Source organism: Vigna radiata, chromosome 1 (genome assembly GCF_000741045.1).
Source record: "Vigna radiata var. radiata cultivar VC1973A chromosome 1, Vradiata_ver6, whole genome shotgun sequence".
NCBI classification, from domain to species: Eukaryota; Viridiplantae; Streptophyta; class Magnoliopsida; order Fabales; family Fabaceae; genus Vigna; species Vigna radiata.
In genome coordinates, this window is record NC_028351.1 from 36206058 (window position 1) to 36227839 (window position 21782).

The following is a 21782-nucleotide window of genomic DNA, read 5'->3' on the forward strand; positions in this document are numbered from 1 at the left end:
CCTTTTAAATTAATGGTACTGATATATAATCATCTTATTCATCTATTGTAATAATATGAAAATTAACATGTCAATATTGTAAATTCAGAAGCAACTTAAGTTGTTAAAATAAGTTTGATACGATGAGCTAGTACGAACGGTCCTCAAAATAGGTCAAGTTAAATCAAACAAATAATGACCTAAATTGAAGTAGATCTATTTTGACCTATTCTATTTAACATCTAGACAAATTTAGGTTAAAGGAAAATCTTATGGATCAACTTACTTTTAAAAATTATTATTATAATTAAAAAATATTTTATCAAAATATGTAAGAAATCAAAGTTTATAATTCAAATCATTATATCTTTATACTGAAATTAATATTATTGACTTCTTTTAAATATTAAGTATTTTATTTATTCTTTTAAATTTAAAACTATTTCAATAAAAATTATCTTTTAGATCGGTTTGAGTATCAAGCTAACCAAAATATTTTGACTCCTTTAAATTATAAATTAGATTAGACTAACATAATTTTTCTATTGAACATTTGGGCAAGCTGGATCATCCGTTGTTTCTATAATAAATAAATATATATATATATATATATATATATATATATATATATATATATATATATATATATATATCACAAAATAATATTTTCATTTAAAATATAAAATAATGTAAAATGAAAATATATTATTTTAAATTCATTTTACATTATTTTATATTTTAAATGAAAATATTATTTTGTGATATATATATATATATATATATATTAAATGTTTCAAACTAAAAATTCAGAAGTATACATGAAAATTTTTCTTTAATGACTTTGTTTTAATGTATATTTTATTTGTGAACAAATTTTCAACTAGATTTTATTTGTCCACTGAATTTAAAATAAAAATGGTAAACTTGATAAGATTTATTTTCATTGATATGATAAATCATGTGCATGCACCTTGTGAAAAAGTTGAATTCTCATTCGCCAAAGATATAATAATGTATTGGGACAAATAGCACAAATTCTTCAGTCTGCTTCAGCCAATACGTTAAGGACACATAGTAGATTCTACCGTTTATCAGACATAAAAACTGATATACACAATACAACATGAAGCTTTTGAGAGCAATCACTTGTGATAAATAAACGTGTAGCATTTTCATCATCTAGAGCATGTTCCCTTGACAATTTTGAAGAACCAAAATTTCTTACTTAAACAGTGTGTTCTTTCCCAAAATAGACAAGCTTGTATGGAATCTCTCTTTATGCTTCTAATCCAAGCAAAGTTCATGGTTTATTTCCCTTCATAAACCCTTTTGGCACCTATAAAATGCCTTCAAAATCTCACTTCTCATATGCCCTTCTTCTCAAAGTTTCCCTTCTCTCTGCAGTTTCATTCCAATTCATGTCTAGGCTCATGGAACCACTTTCTGTGGGAAGAGTGATAGGAGAAGTGGTTGACATTTTCAGCCCAAGTGTGAGAATGAATGTGACATATTCCACCAAGGAAGTTGCTAATGGTCATGAGTTAATGCCTTCTACTGTTATGGCCAAGCCACGCGTGGAGATTGGTGGTGATGACATGAGAACTGCTTATACCTTGGTAAAATAATCACTCATTCACCCTATAGCTATGTGTTTCATCATATATATGTCTCTATCAGTACCAGTTAACTCAGGATATTTATGTATCAAATGGAACATTAGATCATGACAGACCCAGATGCTCCAAGTCCTAGTGATCCATATCTAAGGGAACATCTTCACTGGTTTGTGTATAATCAAACTCTCTATGGTATTTTTTCTATATTCTTTGCACTTTCAGTTCCATTATTAACTTAGTGAGAATTTGCCAGGATGGTTACAGATATCCCTGGCACCACAGATGTCTCTTTTGGTTAGTCACTCTCTTACCCCCACACTATATTCTTATTATTATCAGTATTTCTTAATCTAAGGATAATGTTTATTATATACTAGATATACCTTTACCACCATATGTAATATTATTTGTGAGGTTTAATAGCAGAAATAAAAAGGAATATAATTTTTAAAGATGCTTGTAAAAAGGCCATTTTTGTTAACAAAGGGAACTGTTAAAGTAATAATATTCTTACAGGAAAAGATATTATGGCGTATGAGAGTCCAAAACCAGTAATAGGAATCCACAGATATGTGTTCATCTTGTTCAAGCAGAGAGGAAGACAAACAGTGAGAGCTCCTTCTTCAAGAGACCATTTCAACACAAGGAGATTCTCGCAAGAGAATGGCCTTGGTCTACCAGTTGCTGCAGTTTACTTCAATGCTCAGAGAGAGACTGCTGCAAGGAGAAGGTGATTCCAGAAGAAGAAGAAAACAAAAGGGTTTCAGTAAATAAAGTTATAACTCGTTTCAATCTCAAAGTGTTTGAGATTTGTTTCATCTGGTTTTCTTAGGGTTTGGCATGGTTGAACAATAAGGTTAGGTGTGTTTTCATGAAATCTCTTCCTCTCTTCTGTTTTTCTCTTACAATTTTCTTTGAGAGGTTGGTGGTGTTTAAAAGGTAGTAGATATTCTTGATGTACTTTGTACTTATAGCTATTCTAGGTTATGAGAAGTTGGGGACCAAACTAGTCTTATGTTTCTTTTAAGGATCTATGATTTGTTATAGTAAAGAACATAGTTTTACCAGAGCTGTTACTAACATTTTTCATGCTCTATCAGTTCAATTTCTTCACCATTCAAACCAGTATTGCTATCACATGCATATCTATGATTTCTTTTGGTTAAATTTATATATATCTAATCATCAATGGTAGAACAAGAGTTTCACATAGCACTTGCTGTGGATAAAAACTCCTCAAAATAGTTCATTAAGCAATAATCCATTACTGTTGTAGACAGTGATGAAGTTAAAGTACGAAGAAAAGAAAGTGAAGTCTACAACACAAAAGGACAAAAAATGGTGATATGAAGTTGAAGCTTTAAACTTGATGGATAATCTTTTATCCTTGTCGTTTTCGAGTAGTATTAATTTTTCTTTCGAAAAAACCAAAAGATTTTTATGACAAGTACATTTTTCGACATTTTGATTTGTATTCATTAATAACACACTCTATAATTTATGTTTTTTGATCCATCATCACGACTTCTTGATGGAATTAACCTTAGTTAAAAAAAATTCACATTTAAAAACTATATATATTTGTCTCTATGTATTTTGTACAAATTAAATTTAAAATATTTACACAAACCTGCCAACAGAACAATGATATGCCTATTAACCGATATGGTTTGTAAAACATAATTTATTTATCTTGAATGTTTGTAATATATAAAATGAAATAATATGTTCGGATATATTTAAATTAAAAATAATTTAAATACGTTTTTTTTCTAATTATTTATTTTTTAAATACAAATCGTGATGTTATTTCAATATATTTAAGAGATAAAAAATAAAAATTCTCATATCACTAATTTAGATTGAAAGAGAGATATATTTAAATTGTTATAATTTCTAACTCCTAAACTATATGAATTTAGTGAAAGACAGACAATATTTATTCAAGTATATGAAATCTTTAAGCAAATGTAAAACTTATCAAAAGTTGTTTCAACTAATTAATCAATCTATGGTGAGTATAATTGTGTATTTAATGTGAGACCCACATACAAAAGATACGCAAAATCATATTGAATGATATTGCATGAAATATCTAGCAAAAGAAACATAAGAGACATTTAATTATAGTATGATTGTGATTGTTTTGAATTATTGATATGATGAATAAGATATGTATATAGAAATGGGGCATGAGTATAATTTGGTTTGCAGGCATTCTCTGAAAAGTGTGGAATGGTTATTATTATGCATATTCTATGGAAAACAATGGAAGAAAGAAAGAAAAGCTTGGTAAGAGACAAGACACCCAACACAGCAAACAAAATAATAATTGCCCTTATAAAGAGAGGGTGCGTGTCGTGCTCTCTATGGATACGGATTTCAAACGTGGCAAGATGTCATTAGTTGGATATGACTTCCAACTAAATTACACAAATTCAAATACTCTTTCAATTCTCTATGCATTGACCTCCTCACTTACTTAGTGGGGCCATTAATGTTGATGTTAATTATAGCATGAAGGAAATAATAATACATGATATACTTTTATATTCATTTGACACATTCATTTGACACAATATACAAAAATAAAATGGTTTAAAAAGTATAAAATTTTGTACTTTTTTAAAAAAGAAGAGAGTAAAAAGTAAGGATAGTGTCAAATGAATGTAAAAAATTTAGGTGTGTCAAATAATCGTTTCTCACATGAAGGCTTGTACCACACAACAAATTATGTTTTTGTTGGAAATTCTACGTCTACAAATATGTTTTGTAAGGTTGAGTTAAGTTTAAAATTCATTTCTAACTGTTTTTCTTATTTTAAGTTATCACACATTACTAAGTAGAGCAAAATTTAATAAGAGTTCAATCATTGATAAATTTTATGACAAAAAAAAATGACATATACAACTTAAATAAGAATTGTCATGAATTTGTTCATTTTTTTTCCACACCTATAATAAAAAAAATTTATGTGCTCAAATTTGTGTTTTTGCTATGTAACATGCTTTATTTAAAGGAATTGAAAGGAGTTTGGTTGGTAATTACTTGCGTGTTTCTGTTTTCTCTTTGTGGAATCGATGATGTCATAAGAATTTTAGTAGAATTATTAAATCATAAGAAAAGGGGAAAAATGTATATGCATGTATTATTGAGTGGTTTGACACTAAGAAGTAGGTAACACATATGCGATATTTACTAAAAGAGTGGAAAACATTTTAAAATAATTCTACTATTTTTGGATATTGATAGAACTCTATTTTTGGTATTCAATGAATTCAGCAGTTTATCTATTAATACAATCATAAATAGCTCTCTGTGCACTAATTGTGTATTGACATTTTATCTATTCAATATATTTGTTTTTGCTGATAATATATTTAGTTTTGTTTTTAAATTAAGAAACGTAATTCACAACTCAAATTATAAAGAAATTAAGTTACATTTTCTACATTAATAAAAAAAATAAAAATATTTGCGAACTCTAATATAAAATAATGATATTTAAATTACTAGGGCCGCGTCTAGATTATTTTTTGAAAGATATTAAATTGTAATTTCAAAAATTAGGATAAAGTATGCTTTGATCTTAAAATATTTTGAAATGTTAGTTTTAGTTTTTATGAAAAGTTATTATGTTATTTTGAAATTTGTTTAAGTCTTTGAAAAATCTTTTAATAGATTTTAAAATTCGTTATAATCTTTTTAATAAATTTCAAAATTGAAATCGTGAAAAATTCTTTAATAAATTTTAAAATTTGTTAAAACATAAAAAATGGGATATAGAGTTTTTATATTGTAAATGATAGTTTTAAAATTTTAAAAAGAATTTGAAAGTGTAAGATGAAATGGTTAGTGATACAAAAAGAAGTAGCCCTACGTAGAAGAGATTCATTTTAAAGTTGTAAGAAAATTAATAAGCACAACAGTTTACTCACTAATTCGAAAAAAGATTCTAACAAAACAACCAAATTTGAGTATGTATATTAATTTTGATGTTATTATTTATATAAATCAATGATTAAAACAAAAGGTCACTTCGTTCAAAACAAGTTGAGCTATAAGACAACACTTGATAGACCAACGCTAAACTAATAGATAATATAGTAAGAGATTGTCTATCCATAGTTTCTTTAGAAAAGTTCTCAAAGAAAGTATTATTTATATCTCCTTACTATAATTATTTTTTTTAGGAAGAAGGATTAATTAATTGACTCTAGGATTAATTTTAAAGATTTATTTTGTACCATCACTTGTAGTCTAATACAAATATTATAAGCAAATTATATAACGATAAAAATTATATCATGTTTTACTTTTCCTAATCTCAATATTCATGTTATTTTGCATTTTTTTAATTTTCTACATAACTAAATTAATAAAAGACAAATATATTTTTCAAGTGAACAAGATATTAAGGATGACAAAAAAATTTGTGCTCACATATATGCACGGATAAAATTCGCAACGGATAGTTAGAACTTGTATATATTTACTATCCGCAGATTGCAGGTATTTTAATATCTGTTTATAAACGGATCGGATACAGATACTATATTATCCGGTCCGTGGATCCTGTTGCCCACTAAAAATATTAAAATTACATTTTCATCCTTATATTTAAATTAGATTTTATTCTTCTGTAATTCAAAATACAAAATTAGATCACTAAAATTATATCCTTAGTCTTTCATAACTGATTCACGTTTCAGTACATCTATGTATGATATGATAGTTTTTCTTAAGAGGATGTAATATGCTATTAAAGTTATAAAAATAAAACCACACACGGATTCACGTTTCAGTATTTTATAGGCAAATTCAAGTAATAAAATATTACAAACTTTATGCCTTTGAGAAAATCTAACAGTGGCAACAAATCCTTATTTAATGTCTTCAATATTGCATATGGTTTAAAAAATGAAATAATTCTAGATACCATGCATTACACTGAAACGTTGAAGTAAAATGATACATATTTATTCATTATTTTAAAGTTTTAGTTCTTATTAAGACCTCTCTTCTTATAATGTTAAATCTTTTTTTTTTCTTAGAACAATTATTTTTAAAATTACTTATATTTGAATACATGTTTTAATATTATTTTGTATTAATTTAAATTTATGTTTTAATTTTTATTTATTTATCTATTAATTTTATTTTGATATATATTTTAAATATTATTTGTATTATTTTTACAATTTAATTTATATTTCATTTAAAAACTTATAAAATAATTTTTTTTTAAATATTTTTGGGTTAAAAACACGGATGTTTGTGAGTTGAAAAAAATTTACAATTTTTTTATAAAAATAACGAGTCGAATAATAAATACAATTTTATCTAGTGAATCAGATTATAAAGTAGACAATATTATTCATGTCCGAAAAATAGACAATATTCATGGATCTCTAGTATCATAGTGTTCTTTTACTATATATATTAAATTACTAAAAGTAACATTATCAAATGAAAACCTTTTTTAAAAACTTGGTTAAAACATTAGTAGCTTTCGCTTATATAACTATTTGTCCGAATATTTAAAGAAATATGTAACATTTTACTTTTAGTTTATCCAAAATCAATCTTCATAATATCACATAAGAATAACCTTTAATATATAAATAAATAATATAAAAAGAGAGAAAGATTTGGACTTAAATCAATCTTATACTAAATTATAAAGTAAAATTTACAGTCATTTATATATAATAATTTAATTATATCTCTAACTGGTTGAACAAGGACTCTGCATAACATCAGTGTCGATAGGATAAACATTCTCCAGTTCACAAGTAGATCTAATACAGATCCAGCAACAAGCTGTTACAGTACTCAAACTTGTTCTTGTAAACCTTTAAAGATAAATTACAACAAAATATACTACACAGAAACAAATCTGATACATGCATGCCAAAACAGAACAGAGGGTGTTTTTCTTCTTTCTCCTCCTTTGAAAGAACACTTTGTTTCCTATGATAAAAATGAAATCCAACTAAATAGCAAAATAGCAACGAGCTCATATTCATTCTACTAAAAATATCGTATCTGGGCACCAAAAAGGTGGTGGGATTCTGACATGCCAGATTATCTATCACTCTCACATATACATACAATGGATTTTCACCATATGAGACTGCTTAATAAGATAAACTATAGACTCCTTATTGATTGATCTAAGATTGTATGAAGTGTATCCACAAAATAAGAATGGCCATGCACCAACCTATTATGTCAAGCATTTATTTCTGAATTGCATTGATGCTCCCTGCTGTAACTTCTTCTACCCCAAAACATGCCTGAACATGTTGTCTTATCCAGCCTTGGACCTTCCATTTTATCGCGATCCATCGTCAAGGATGCTTGCGAGCGGCGAACCGGTTCATCTGGCGTTGCTGCTTCCCGGGATTCAAATGTAGGGCAAGGACCATCATTGCAAGTGCAGAGAGGAATAGCTACAGAAGGAAATGGAGTACAAGTGACAGGGCAAAGCATCTCTGATGGAACTGAAGCTACACGGTTCCTTCGAATCTCAGGAGTATGAGAAACAGAAGAGTTATCTTGGTCACGTGGGTGTAGCATGCATGGGGTACATAGGCTGAGAGACACGTGCATTTTGTTTTCTTTTGCTTGGGAACCTGGTAACTTCACAAAAGAGACAATTCCATGTCTGCAAAGAGGGCAAGGGATAGAGCCAGGAGGACCACAAGTTTCAGAAGAAACATTGCTCGTTGAACAAAGATAGAGTGCACATCTTACACAAAGCTCATGTCCACATCCTGCATGTAAAACGCTTGAAATCAATTACACTGTGAAAGAATCCACAAAAAGTAGTAAGCTTTTAAAAGTTTTTGAAAATTTGTTCAAGAAAGTTTCTGAGTGCTGAGTTATTTGCCTATCGTTTCATTATGTTCATCTTTTCTGTAGTTTGTGTGTCTTTGGAATTCAATTGATGAGTTTATCACAAAGTTGGCCTTAATGAACGTAGTTATTGTTGTGCCACCATCTTCTATAAACACTAATGAAAAACATTTTCTAGGTGTTTATAGTTCATAGATTTCCAAACCATATTCTGGAAATATATATTAAAAGTATCTACTGAGAAAACAATGATCAAATACGTTTTAGTTTTAAGAGATAAAAACTTTCTTGAAAAAACCAAACAAGACCTTAGTATTTCATGTTGAATGCATAGAGTGATTATTTGATCTAGCCTAGTGAACCTTCAATTTGTCTGAGTGTGCCTGTGCAGTTCATCAAATATCCTCTTGTAGACAAGCAGACAAAAATAAACAGTCCAGAAGATTGAATTCAGTACCTTCAGCAGCCACAGAACATGACCTCTCCAGGCAGACAGCACAAACATCAACTTCACTGGAAGAGGTTGCAGCTGATTGCAATCCACAGTCTCTGCAGTTATTCAAATCAGTCTTGCATTTGCATCCAGAATAAACAACAGAGACATGTTTTAGCATCTAATTCTAAGATGGTATATCAGGAAAAGGACAACATTGGCAAAAAAAAAGTAATTCTAAGATGAGACAAATTTCATACTAATGAAGTATCAAGGATAGACATGGGTTTTTACTCCGGAGATAGGGACAGGTATAGTCAAACTCGTAATCGTCCCATTGTCAGCCCTATTATCAACATGGTTGCAATCTAAGGTTTGTGACTTGGATCATTGTGAAGGACTTTGACCATTAAGTTTACTATTATTACTAAAACCATCATGAAGGGAATATGAGAGAAAGGAAAGCATATTGTTTTGTATTGTTGTAAAATAATGTATGAACAAATTTAAGATAGAATCATGCGATGATAACAAGAATGAACATGATAAGCCATAGGATAACTATTGTAAATAGTGGATTATTACGGTAAAAATATTTCCAATATCTCAATAGTGATTAGGAGAATATTATTTTAGAAATTTCCTATTTAAAGTTGGTCCAAGAGTTTCTGTTTTTGGGAGTCCCATTTCCATTGCCATAGTAACAACCACCACCAGCATTGAGGTCAATGGTGGACCATAAAGATGTGCCATGAATTCCTTTGTGTTTTTCGTTGTAGGCATAGAAGGCTTTACATTCTCTATCATGGACATGCACATCAAGTTTAGGGACAGCCTATTAGACCTATGTCAAGCCTAAAAAGAAACTTTTCATCACTTGAACTGGTCTCCATAATGGTTGGGGGCATTTCATCCATAATAATGGTCATATCCAAATCAAACAAACCCACTTGGAACTGGATTTATTCTAATCCATCAGCATAGTTTAGCCTATTAAACTTGACCATATTGTTGCTCAAACCAAATAAATTCATGGAAGCTCAATCCAATATATAAGCTCATACATTAATGCTTCGATAAAATTAATGGTATCAAACAAAATAATTACACTAGTCATGTATTTAAGTTCACTTTTGAGTGACACTTAAACTGATAGATTCATACAATTAAAATGTTAAAATAAATAACTTTAATGGACGATAAATTATATTTAAGTCTACATGTATGTTATCTTTGGATATACAAATATATTTATTAAGTATGTCAAATATCTCCATAAAGTTATTAATAATTATAAACAATGGTTCACCTTTGGAGTAATCTTATAAAGCAATTAATATATTCATAATTTAATATCTTTTGTTTTTACTCTGGAGCTAATTAAATCATAAATTTGATATTAGAAAGTTACCATACAATTAATTATTAAAGTTGGGCATTTAAACTACTTCCAGTACACACCCAATGGGATTCCAAATTTACATTATGTCATGCTTATTGTCATGCATTATTTCCATTGGAGTGGATGCACTTTTCAATCAAATATCGTACCATTTAATATTCATTTGCATTCCAATTAAACTTCAATGCACAGGGAAAATATAAGGCATCTTTGCTATTAAAATATTGCAGAATACAATTTACAAGCTACAGCAAGAACCAATTAAATTTCGGAAACCAAAAACCCTACATTCACATGGGGTAACAAAGCTAATAAATTGTAATTAAATTCCTCTAACAGTTTAGGCATACAATTTCACTATAGACAGAGAAAAATATAAAATCCATAATTTCAAAATTTGGATTTCTATAATTAAGAAAAAAAAATCGAGAATCATAAAATCCAGTAACCTGGCTCCAATTGTAAGCAATTTCTAATTTCAATTGAATGAAGACATACAGGATCTTGAATTTCATGATTCTCACATACATAATTATGAAGGAAAAGAACTTACCTGATCCATTGCAAAGTTCTCCTAATCAATTGTTTTCCCTTCTCTTACTTCTCATAGATGGTTTCTTGATAATATAAAAATTATTGGCTAGGAAGTCCCCTTCTATCAAGATCATTGTTTCTCTATCTTTTCAAGAACATAACTCTTGTTCTATATTTTTAGGAACGTAACCATTATCTATCTTTTCAGTAACCATTTTATAGAAATAAAAATTGTCTCTATTTTATTAAAGTTTGTAAAATATCATAAAATAGAGATAGTTTTTATTTCTGAAAAATGGTTAATTTCTGAAAAGATAAAGAATGGCTAAGTTCCTAAAAAGATAAAAGAAAAAGGGGTTACATTCCTAAAAAGATAGAACAAGAGTTATGTCCTTGAAAAGATAGAGAATTCGCGACTTTGACAGAAAGAGACTTCCTAATAGTTAATTTCTATATCTTCAAGAAGTCATCTAAGAGAAGTAAGACAAGAAAAAACAACTTACTAGGAGAACTTTGCAATGGATTGATATAAGTTCTTTTCCTTCATAATTATGTATCTAAGAATTGTGAGAATCATAAAATTCAAGATAGTGTATATTTTCATTCAATTGAAATTATAGAAATTGATTACAATTGGTATCAGGGTCAGGTTACTAGATTTTATGATTCTCCATGAATAGGATTTTTTTCCAATTATAGAAACCCTAATTTTGAAATTATGAATTTTAGGGATTTTATATTTTTCACTGCATGTAGTGAAATAATATGGGTAAATTATTACAGGGATTTAATTGCAATTTATTAGCTTTGTTTTAAAACATATGAGACACAAAGTGTGAATTGACGTGATTGTAGGGCTTTTGATTTCCAAAATTTAATTGGTTCTAGCTGTATCATATAAATTGTAATATGAAATATTTTAATATCATAAGGATGTCTTATAATTAGAATGCAAACTGAAATTAATAGTTACTGTTAAGTGATTGAAAGTGGGAAGTTTAGTTGGAACGCAAATGTATATTAAATGTTATGTTTAGTTGATTGAAAAGTGCATCCACCGACAATAATGCATTATGGAATTCCACTGGATGTGTATAGATATATAGATATGACATGCATGAGGTAATGTATTGATTTGGAATTCCATTGGGTGTGTATTGTGAGTAGTTTAAATGCTCAACTTTAAGAATCAATTGTATGGTAACTTTGTAATATCAAATTTTAAAAGTTATCCAAAGATGAACCATTGCTTATAATTAATGACATTAAAGTGAGATATTTGACATACTTAGTAAATATGTTTGTGTATGATTGATTATCCATTAAAATATATTTATTTTAACATCTTAATTGTATGAAACCTATCAGTTTAAGTGTCACCAAAAGTGAACTTAAATGCATGACTAGTGTAACTATTTTGTTTGAATCCATTAATTTTATCAAAACATTAATGTATGAACTTGTATATAGGATCCAGTTTCCATGAATTTATTTGGTTTGAGCAATTGTGTGGTCAAGTTTAATGGGCTAAACTATATTGATTGGTCAGAACAAATCCAGTTCCAATTAGGTGTGTTTGACTTGGATATAGTTATTATTATAATGAAATGCCCCCATCCATTACGGAGACCGGTACAAGTGATGAGAAGTTTCTTTATGAAGCTTGGCATAGGTGTAATAGATTGTCCCTAAACTTGATGCACATGTCTATGGAGAGAATGTAAAGCCTTTTATGCCTAAAACGGAAAACGCAAAGGAATTCATGAAAATAATCAAAGAGTACTCACAATCAGACATAACTAACAAGTCTATTGTGGAAACTCTTATAAGTGAGCTAACAACTAAAAGGTTTGACTGGTCAAAGCCATTCATAACCATGTAATTGGAATGGCTAATATAGCAACAAGGTTGAAGTCAATGGGAATGGAGATGAATGAGTCTTTTCTAGTACAGTTTATCATGAACTCTCTTCCTCCTGAATTCGGCCAGTTCCAAGTAAATTATAACACTCTTAAAGATAAATGAAACTTTTAAGAAACAATTCTGGTCCTTTTAGATAATTCCCTTATTCACTTTCTGTGGCTTTTTCTATCTTGTTATTCTTTCCTAATTTGGTTTTGCTGAAGCTAACACCTTCATTAGTTGCGAGATGGATAGAATGATCTTTCCTTTTCTTCAACCTCCCTTTCTCTTGTACCAAGATGACCTTGATTTCTTAAAAGTTTCATTTATCTTTAAGAGTGTTATAATTTACTTGAAACTGGCCAAATTCAGGAGGAAGAAAGTTCATGATAAACTGTACTAGAAAATACTCATTCACCTCCATTCCCATTGACTTCCCAGTTCAACATTCATTTCATGCACTACATTTACTACCAATAACATGTTCAACATTAACCAGGGATTCTAAAAAATTAACATCAAGATTTAAACGATATAAATCATTCAATAAAGTACCAGAACCATAATAGTACAAAAGTTTATACAAATTAAAAATACCATTTCCAATCCTAAAATTAACACCTAAATAATCCAACTTTGCAACAAAAATCAAATTCCTAGCATAGGAACATGGAGACACTTTTGAAGATCTAGACAATAATTAATGTCTAGAATCAATCTATAAGTCCTAATTCCTTCTATCCATGCCTTCATTTTGTTCCCCATATATAAATACTTTTCAGTTCCTTTTATAGGCTGGATTGAAAGGAATCGCCTCAAAATATTAGAGACATGAGTGGTAGCTCTAGAATCAAACTACCAGGCATTACTAGGTACTTCATTATGATTTGATTCAAAACTTACATAAACATAAAAAGTACCTTTCTTTTCGAAATAAGATTTTCTTTTCAGACAATCTTTCTTGAAGTGATCCACTTTCTTGCAAAAGAAACAATTCTGGTCCTTTTGGATAATACCCTTATTCACTTTCTGTGGCTTTGTCTATCTTGTTATTCTTTTCTGATTTGGCTTTGCTGAAACTAGCACCTTCATTAGTTGCGAGATGGATAGAATGATCTTTTATTTTCTTCAACCTCCCTTCCTCTTGTATCAAGATGACCTTGATTTCTTAAAAGTTCCATTTATCTTTAAGGGTGTTATAATTTACTTGTAACTGGCCAAATTCAGGAGGAAGAGAGTTCATGATAAACTGTACTAGAAAATACTCATTCACCTCCATTCCCATTGACTTCCTAGTTCCAAATAAATTATAACACTCTTAAAAATAAATGGAACTTTTAAGAAATCAAGGTCATGTCAATACGAGAGGAAGGGAGGTTGAAGAAAATGAAAGATCATTTTATCCATCTCGCAACTAATGAAGGTGCTAGTTTCAGTAAAGCCAAATCAGAAAAGAATAACAAGATAGACAAAGCCACAGAAAGTGAATAAGGGCAGTATCCAAAAGGACCAGAATTGTTTGTTTTGCAAGAAAGTGGATCACTTCAAGAAAGATTGTCCGAAAAGAAAATCTTATTTCGAAAAGAAAGGTACTTTTTATGTTTATGTAAGTTTTGAATCAAATCATAATGAAGTACCTAGTAATGCCTGGTAGTTTGATTCTAGAGCTACCACTCATGTCTCTAATATTTTGAGGCGATTCCTTTCAATCCAGCCTATAAAAGGAACTGAAAAGTATTTATATATGGGGAACAGAATGAAGGCATGGATAGAAGGAATTAGGACTTATAGATTGATTCTAGACATTAATTATTGTCTAGATCTTCAAAAGTGTCTCCATGTTCCTATGCTAGGAATTTGATTTTTGTTGCAAAGTTGGATTATTTAGGTGTTAATTTTAGGATTGGAAATGGTATTTTTAATTTGTATAAACTTTTGTACTATTATGGTTCTGGTACTTTATTGAATGGTTTATATTGTTTAAATCTTGATGTTAATTTTTCAGAATCCCTGGTTAATGTTGAACATGTTATTGGTAGTAAATGTAGTGCATGAAATGAATGTTTTGCTTTCTTATGGCATAAAAGCCTTGTTCACATATCCAAAGAAAGGATGTTAAGGTTAGTGAAAAATGAAGTTTTACCTCAATTGGATTTTGATGACTGGATGTATGTATTGATTGTATTAAGGGTAAACAAACAAAACACATATCAAAGAATCCTACCACAAGAAGCGGTTAACTTCTTTAACCAATATTTGTGGTCCTTTTGACATTAAATCTTGGGGTGGTGAAAAATATTTTATCTCCTTTATTGATGACTTCTCACGTTATTGTTATATATATCTATTGCATGAAAAATCTCAATCATAGAACGTCCTTGAGGTGTTCATAAATGAGGTGGAAAAGCATTTGGATAGAAAAGTAAAAGTGGTGAGATCTGATAGAGGTGGTAAATATTATGGGAATGCAAATGAGAGCGGACAATGTCCAAGTCCATTTGCGAAGTATCTTGAAAGTCGGGATATATATGCACAATATACAATGTCCGGTACACCACAACAAAATGGTGTAGCAGAAAGGCGGAATCATATTCTTATGGATATGGTTAGGAGTATGTTAAGTAATAGCAATATTCCTTTATCTTTGTGGACGGATTCACTAAAGATTGTTGTATATCTACTTAAAAAGGTTCCTAGCAAAGCAGTTCCTAAAACTCCTTATGAACTATGGACTGGAAGGAAACCTAATTTACGACATCTTAATGTTTAGGGTTGTCCAGCAGAGGTAAGGTTATACAATCCCCATGAAAAGAAACTTGATGCAAGAACCATTAATGGTTACTTCATTGGTTATCCAGAAAAATCTGTTAAGAAATGCATTTTAAGTCTAACTCAACCCCACAAAACTGGCTTGTAAGGTGAGGTTTGCACTCACTTATATACTCTAAATTGGCCTTATCTCTAGTCAAGGTGGGACTTCCAACACACCCCCTCATGTTGAAGTATATATATCTCGAATGTGAGATTAGACATTAATGGGTGGTCTGATAGCGGCTGAAACAATATGCCTAACAAACAACAAATATCGCTAGGATAGGCTCTAACCTGGCTCTGATACCATGTTAAGAAGTGGATTTTAAACCTAACTCAACCCCACAAAACCGGCTTTTAAGATGAGGTTTGCACCCACTTATATACTCTAAATTGGCCTTATCTGTAGTCGATGTGAGACTTCCAACAAAATCAAAGTGATATAGGTTTTATTGCCCTAACCATAGTACAAGAATATTTAGTCTAGTAATGCTTGGTTCATTGAAAATGAACAATTTAGTGGGAATGAGGAATCACAAACATTGGACATTTAAGATAATACTAGTAGTGTTTCTACACCAAATTTCTCTTCTCAAGTTGTTATCCCTCTTGTTGTATCAGTCTCACAACAAGTAGAGACAACAAGTTAATGTTCCAATCCCACAAAATGAACATATAAATGTTGAGCCAACTGACAATGAGCAAGTCACAAATGAACAAGTGATAGAAGAACCACAAGAAGCAGCACTAAGAAGGTTTGTAATGCAGAAAAGACCTACTATTTCGAATGACTATGTGGTTTACTCTGTTGAACATGAACGTGACTTAAGCATTGATGAGGATCCAGCCTCTTTCATACAAGCCATAGAAAGTAACAATTCAAAGAATTGATTGAATGTTATGAGAGATGAACTGACATCAATGGATGACAATAAAGTATGGGATTTAGTTGAATTGCCTAAGGGTTCAAAAGGAGTGACAAGTTTTGAAAACCCTCAGAGATATAAGAAGTTTGGGTTCCACTGATTGCCATAATAGAGCACACTATTGGAAATCTGCTTGTTTCCACTGATCAGCTTTTTCAGCAGGCACATGGCCTCCATTTCGCTCAAGGTGGTCATAATGCCCTTGACCAAGGAACCACATTTCAACGACAACAGACCATGATAGATAATTTTTTCCATTTATCTTCTCAAAGGTAATGGATGGACTTCCAGAGAAAGAAAGAATATTGTTAGACGCCACCTTTGAAGATGAATCACACCAACGAGGAACGAGAAAACTCTAAGGGTTTAGACGGTCGACGAATGACAGCGACGGTGGACGGCTAGTGGCAGCAGACGATCGGCAGCAGACGGTCGGCAACGGTGAGCAGCGACGGTGGACAGTCGGCAGGTGACAACCGATGGTGGATGGTTGGTGGCGGGTGGCAGCGGGTGGTGGCAGACAACAACACCGGACAGATGCGAGACAGAAACCAGAGCGGGATCGACCCGCTCTGATACCAAGTTCAATATAGTGAAAACTCCCTTGTGTTCAATATACACATAGGGTCCTTTATTTATAATAGAACAAATATAGGCTAAGTCCAAAATACAAATAAAAAATAATGACAAACTAACTAATAAAGATAAAAGATAAAGATAATATATTTAACAGGTATGTTTATCTATTGATTGGAGGAACAATTTCTTGGAAAAGTGCAAAACAATCAGTCAGCCAAGTCATTTATTGTTTTTTATCTACTTAATGAATAATTTGAAGAGCCTAAGCCATTTCCCCAAAGTATTATTTATCAACTTCACATTTCCATATGCACAAATAAAAACTAATAATGTATACTTATTTATGAGATAGAAAAACAGTGAAAAGTATGAAATCTCAGCGTCTCACATTTAGCATGTCTGGAATTGGACAAAGTCCATCACAATGGAATGAATATTTCTGTTAGAAAAAAAATTATTTATCATTTTCACTAACTAGATTGTAGACATATTCACTGTAAAATTACCTGGCAATGTTGAGCACACTCATGAGAGGCAAGGACAAATAATTTGAAGAAGGAAATGTCAATATTGTGGCTTGAGAAGTGGGTGCCAGCAATGGTTCAAGCCAATGACGTCCCCACATCCTAGCAACATCAAGTGGAAGCCATCTAGAGAAAAAAAAAAATTAAATTCATATGATTAAATCATTTATGTTACAGGCTTGCAAAAGTTTGCACTGAAATCTCCATTTAAAGTAACCTACCCATTGCAATTCAAAGCCGTCCGACTGGCACCTCTTGCGAGGAGGATCTGAAAGAATAAAAGCATCATGACATGTTCAAAGGAAAAGACCAAATAGAATATCAAATCAAAGTTGAAGAAATTCTTGCCTGACAGCATTTCAAATTGCCTCCACAAGCAGCATAATGCAATGGAGTACTTCCAGCCCCTATATCAATGCACATCAGTAAATTTCAATGAGAAAAAAAAAAAAACCTACCATACATTTGTCAGAAAATTAAACAAAAAAATTACCAATTAAATCCATTGAGGTTCCATAATGAAATGTTGCAGCTGACACATTAGCATCAAGATCAAGTAGCAGTTGTACACAATCAAAGTACCCATTTAATGCAGCCATATGCAGGGCAGTAATACCAGCATCAGCTGTTTTATTTACAAACCTCGACAGCACACTGCACTGGAATGAAGTAAATAAACAGCAAGATAATATACAAATATTTGTAACTTTGCAGGATAGTCATGCCTTAAAACATTCTTAACATCAATAAAACTATAAGAAAACTCAAGAGGGTGTAATCAGGTTGAATTGGGTTAGGGTTTGAACCATTAAAAAACCAAACCAATTAAACAATAATTGGTTGAATCTGGTTGGGTTCTCTGATTTTTATACCACAACTCAAACCAAAACCACCCATTCTCCATCGGGTTGGTTAATTTTAATGATCGAGTTGTACTATAAAATAATAATACTAATATTAAAAATAATAATAATAGATATTGTGCATTTTGAGATATATGGTATTCATTTTGAAATATATGGTGTGAAGATGTTCATTTCAAGTTGGTTTAATTCAGGTTAGCAAACTCTTGATTGATGATTATGCAAGCCAAACCAGTTACCTGAACCAAACTATAAAGATCAGGTTGTGTCGGGTTAAGTAAAAAAGTTAATCATAGCTCTCACAACTAATATTCTTATCTAACACATAAATAGTGCACCATACAACACAACAGGTAAATGTCTATAAATACTAATAAGATTGTGACATTAATATAAGAACATTTTAATACAAGCATGTCACCGACGGTGAAAATATCACATGTGAAATTCACTGCACTGGTAAAATACCGTTCTAAAAATAAGATAATGAAAAGAAAGGGCACACCTTTGTTCATGTGTGTTTTTCACATTTGATCCATCAATTTCTGCGTCCATGCGAGCATGTAAAGATTCAAAAGGAGCACTTGGAACAAAATCTGCAACAACAAGTCTGATGCATCTTGCATGTCCATTGATGGCTGCAAAGTGTAGAGCTGTCCTCCCACTGAGATAATCTGCTTTCATAACCTGTTGTCAAATTGGCTACAATCTAGTTATTCTTGAAAAGAAACTTTAACAATGTAAACAGGAAAATACTCTTGAAAACCAATAATTCCCTACCCATCTAACACATAGAATCAACTCTCAACAACCAACCCTATGTCCTATTGCCTCCATATGATACAACAGTTCAAATATAACTAAAAAAGACAGGAAGAGGGAGAAAAAAGAACAGTGAAGAGATTGAATTTCTCCCACATGAAGACGGTAAATAAGTGAAGTACTCATACTCACATTACATCTGAAGAGCAGAAGAGTTTGTACAACTTCCCAATGACCATATCTACAAGCTTGCATCAATGCCGTCTTCAGATCAAGGATAAAAGCAAACCAAAATCTCATTTAGTGAACCATATGTTGAGTCAGTACACAATACACATGCATCAAAAAGAAAAGCAACAGAAATCCAAATAAAATTGTGCAACCTTCAGAACATAACCTTCCAACACCGAAGTTCACCTAAATTCATAACACCATTGCAATCAAACAGACTAAATTCATCAAATCAAAACCAACACCCACAAGACTAATAATATCCAAGCCCCAAAATCAACCTTTCATGTTAAGCACACATTTAAAAATAAAACACCAAAACGGAAACCGTACCTGCCCACAATAATTTCTTGAACTCACATCAGCTCCATTTTCAAGCAGCAATGCCACAATCTAACAGAAACCCATATTTAAAAATCAAAAAGCAAAAACACAGAAGCTTAGAAAATCAAAAGGGGGTCGACGAAAACAGTAAAGACAGAAACTTCGAAAGATAAAAATAAGAAAAACGAAAAAAGGGTGGTTGAAAAATTGAAATTGAAACCTCATTATGGCCTTTAGAAGCTGCAAAATGAAGAGGCGAATTGAGACCCCCAAAAGTGGAGTACTTTGCAAGACCAGGGTTGCATTCTAGAAGCATCTTCGCCTCAACCAAATCGCCGTCTCTCGCCGCCGACACCAACCTCTCACCGGACGCCGAGCACCCAAATGAATTCCCCATCTCTCTCTCACTCTCTCTGTGAGATCAAATCTTCACAAAAGAGCCTCCGGGCCAAAAAAGAAACAAAATCCAACCAAAGGCAGCAGAATCTAAACGCAATGGGGTTTAAATGTATGTGTGTATTTATGTTGTGAAGAAAAATTGGAAACTTTGCTTCTGGATTGGATGGAGACTCTGTGTGGTGACGTGGCAGCCTTTCTCTCTCTCTCTCTCTGTTTATCTAATACCTGTGTGAAACAGAGAAGGGTAAAACAAAAGGGAAGAAAAAGGCAAAGGTTGAAGGTGGTAGCTAAGAATGTGCTTGAGGTCGGTGTTAATGGTGGTGCTGTGCGGAGCGAAACAAAAGGGAAAGAGAAGTGTGACACAAAATGAAGGCTCTTTCTCTCTCTCTCTTGTTTGTGTTATTATTATGTTCTTTCCTTCTACGTGGGTTCTTGTTGCTTTGACTTTTTATTTGTCACTATTTGTTCCATACATTGGTTAAAATTGTTGTTGTTATTCATATGATTTGTAGTTTTTTCTTTTTCTTAGTCGCAGTGAATTTTGCATATTATATTCTATATTTTTTTTTTCTGTTCTAACAGTTTACTGACATTTAAGAAATAATATGTATGTTAAGTAACAGATAAAAAAAATATTTTTCACTTTAGTCTTCTATAACAAATTAGATTTAAATTTGTTTCAGTTTTCAATATATGATTTATTTTATCACGTAAAATCTTTTTCTTCCAATAATGCTTGGTAGGATTATATAACTTTTATTTAAGTCCTGAAAAAACTATTTATTTGTATTTTATTTATAAATTATAATATTATGTCAATGTCTAAAATAATTTTAGATTTTTTTGGTCTCTTAATTTATTTTCGATGATGACCACTCATACGTTTCTATTATATGATGGAAATAATGAAAATATAAAATGAACACTATAAACACAAAATCATTGTTTGCAATTATTGGCTATACCATTAATATCAACATCCTAATGCTTACATAGTTTTTAAATTCGTTTAATTTTAACAAATAAATTATATCTTTCCTTCAGTAATTCAGTTTTATTCATAACTAAAAAGGAGAGGAAAAAGTACTTTATAAATCCCGTTTGATGTGGTTACAAATTTTTGGATTTTTTTCAAACTTAAATTTGAAAACAAAACTGAATTAAATAAAAAAAAAGGTTAATATTTTTATAAAAAATTAAAATTATTATAACTCAGTTTTGAAAGTAGAAAAAGAAAGTTTTTTAATTCAAGTTTTAAGTTTTTACAATTTGGTTATTTCTTTTTTCTTCGATTTGATTATAGTTGTTGGAGTATTCAACAATTTTTAAAAACTAATGTGTTAGGTGATTTTAAATTCTTGTTTTAAAATGCAATTTGCAAAACAATGCCCTTTAAAAAAATGGAACTGAAAGAGATTTTATTTTATTAATTTTAAATATTTTTACATTCGTTTTTTTAAACAAAATCATGTTAAATATTCTTATCAACTCTGATATATATATTATTTATGCTGATATTTCAAAATCATTTGTCACACATAAAAATTTATTAAAAATAAAACAAAATAAAAAATACAAAGCATGAGGGATCATATTATACTCATGATCATGAGACATACGTAAACCTTTTTTATTA

General features: G+C 30.7%; 2 protein-coding genes across 3 annotated transcripts; one reads left to right on the top strand and one right to left on the bottom strand.

Annotated features, from left to right (window-relative positions):
• Window positions 1-1163: 1163 nt before the first annotated feature.
• LOC106763447 (CEN-like protein 1) lies at window positions 1164-2664 on the top strand. Its single transcript, XM_014647637.2, has 4 exons — window positions 1164-1595; window positions 1700-1761; window positions 1849-1889; window positions 2112-2664. The coding sequence occupies exons 1-4, from the start codon at window positions 1323-1325 to the stop codon at window positions 2327-2329; spliced, it is 594 nt and encodes a 197-aa protein (XP_014503123.1). The 5' UTR covers window positions 1164-1322; the 3' UTR covers window positions 2330-2664.
• A 4619-nt stretch (window positions 2665-7283) lies between these two features.
• Window positions 7284-20565, bottom strand: LOC106774001 (E3 ubiquitin-protein ligase XBAT33-like). 2 transcript variants are annotated; one of them, XM_014660784.2, is made up of 10 exons: window positions 19968-20563; window positions 19757-19816; window positions 19385-19456; window positions 18936-19117; window positions 18061-18221; window positions 17916-17974; window positions 17789-17835; window positions 17550-17693; window positions 8914-9005; window positions 7285-8374 (listed from the first exon to the last, which is right to left on the bottom strand). In XM_014660784.2, the coding sequence occupies exons 1-10, from the start codon at window positions 20142-20144 to the stop codon at window positions 7830-7832; spliced, it is 1539 nt and encodes a 512-aa protein (XP_014516270.1). In that variant the 5' UTR covers window positions 20145-20563; the 3' UTR covers window positions 7285-7829. The 2 variants fall into 2 exon arrangements, with proteins under 2 accessions (XP_014516279.1, XP_014516270.1); XM_014660793.2 differs by lacking the exon at window positions 19385-19456 and having other exon boundaries at window positions 7284-8374; window positions 19968-20565.
• Window positions 20566-21782: the final 1217 nt, after the last annotated feature.

Excerpts from the sequence above, each read along its gene's own strand:
- LOC106774001 (XM_014660784.2), bottom strand. The coding sequence starts at position 20,144 with ATGGGGAATTCATTTGGGTGCTCGGCGTCCGGTGAGAGGTTGGTGTCG. Across the intron at positions 19,457-19,756 it reads CAAGAAATTATTGTGGGCAG|ACGGCATTGATGCAAGCTTG; the intron begins GTACGGTTTCCG and ends CTTGATCTGAAG. Across the intron at positions 18,222-18,935 it reads AAAAACACACATGAACAAAG|TGTGCTGTCGAGGTTTGTAA; the intron begins GTGTGCCCTTTC and ends ATTCCAGTGCAG.
- LOC106763447 (XM_014647637.2), top strand. The coding sequence starts at position 1,323 with ATGCCTTCAAAATCTCACTTCTCATATGCCCTTCTTCTCAAAGTTTCC. Across the intron at positions 1,596-1,699 it reads TGAGAACTGCTTATACCTTG|ATCATGACAGACCCAGATGC; the intron begins GTAAAATAATCA and ends ATGGAACATTAG. Across the intron at positions 1,890-2,111 it reads CACCACAGATGTCTCTTTTG|GAAAAGATATTATGGCGTAT; the intron begins GTTAGTCACTCT and ends ATATTCTTACAG.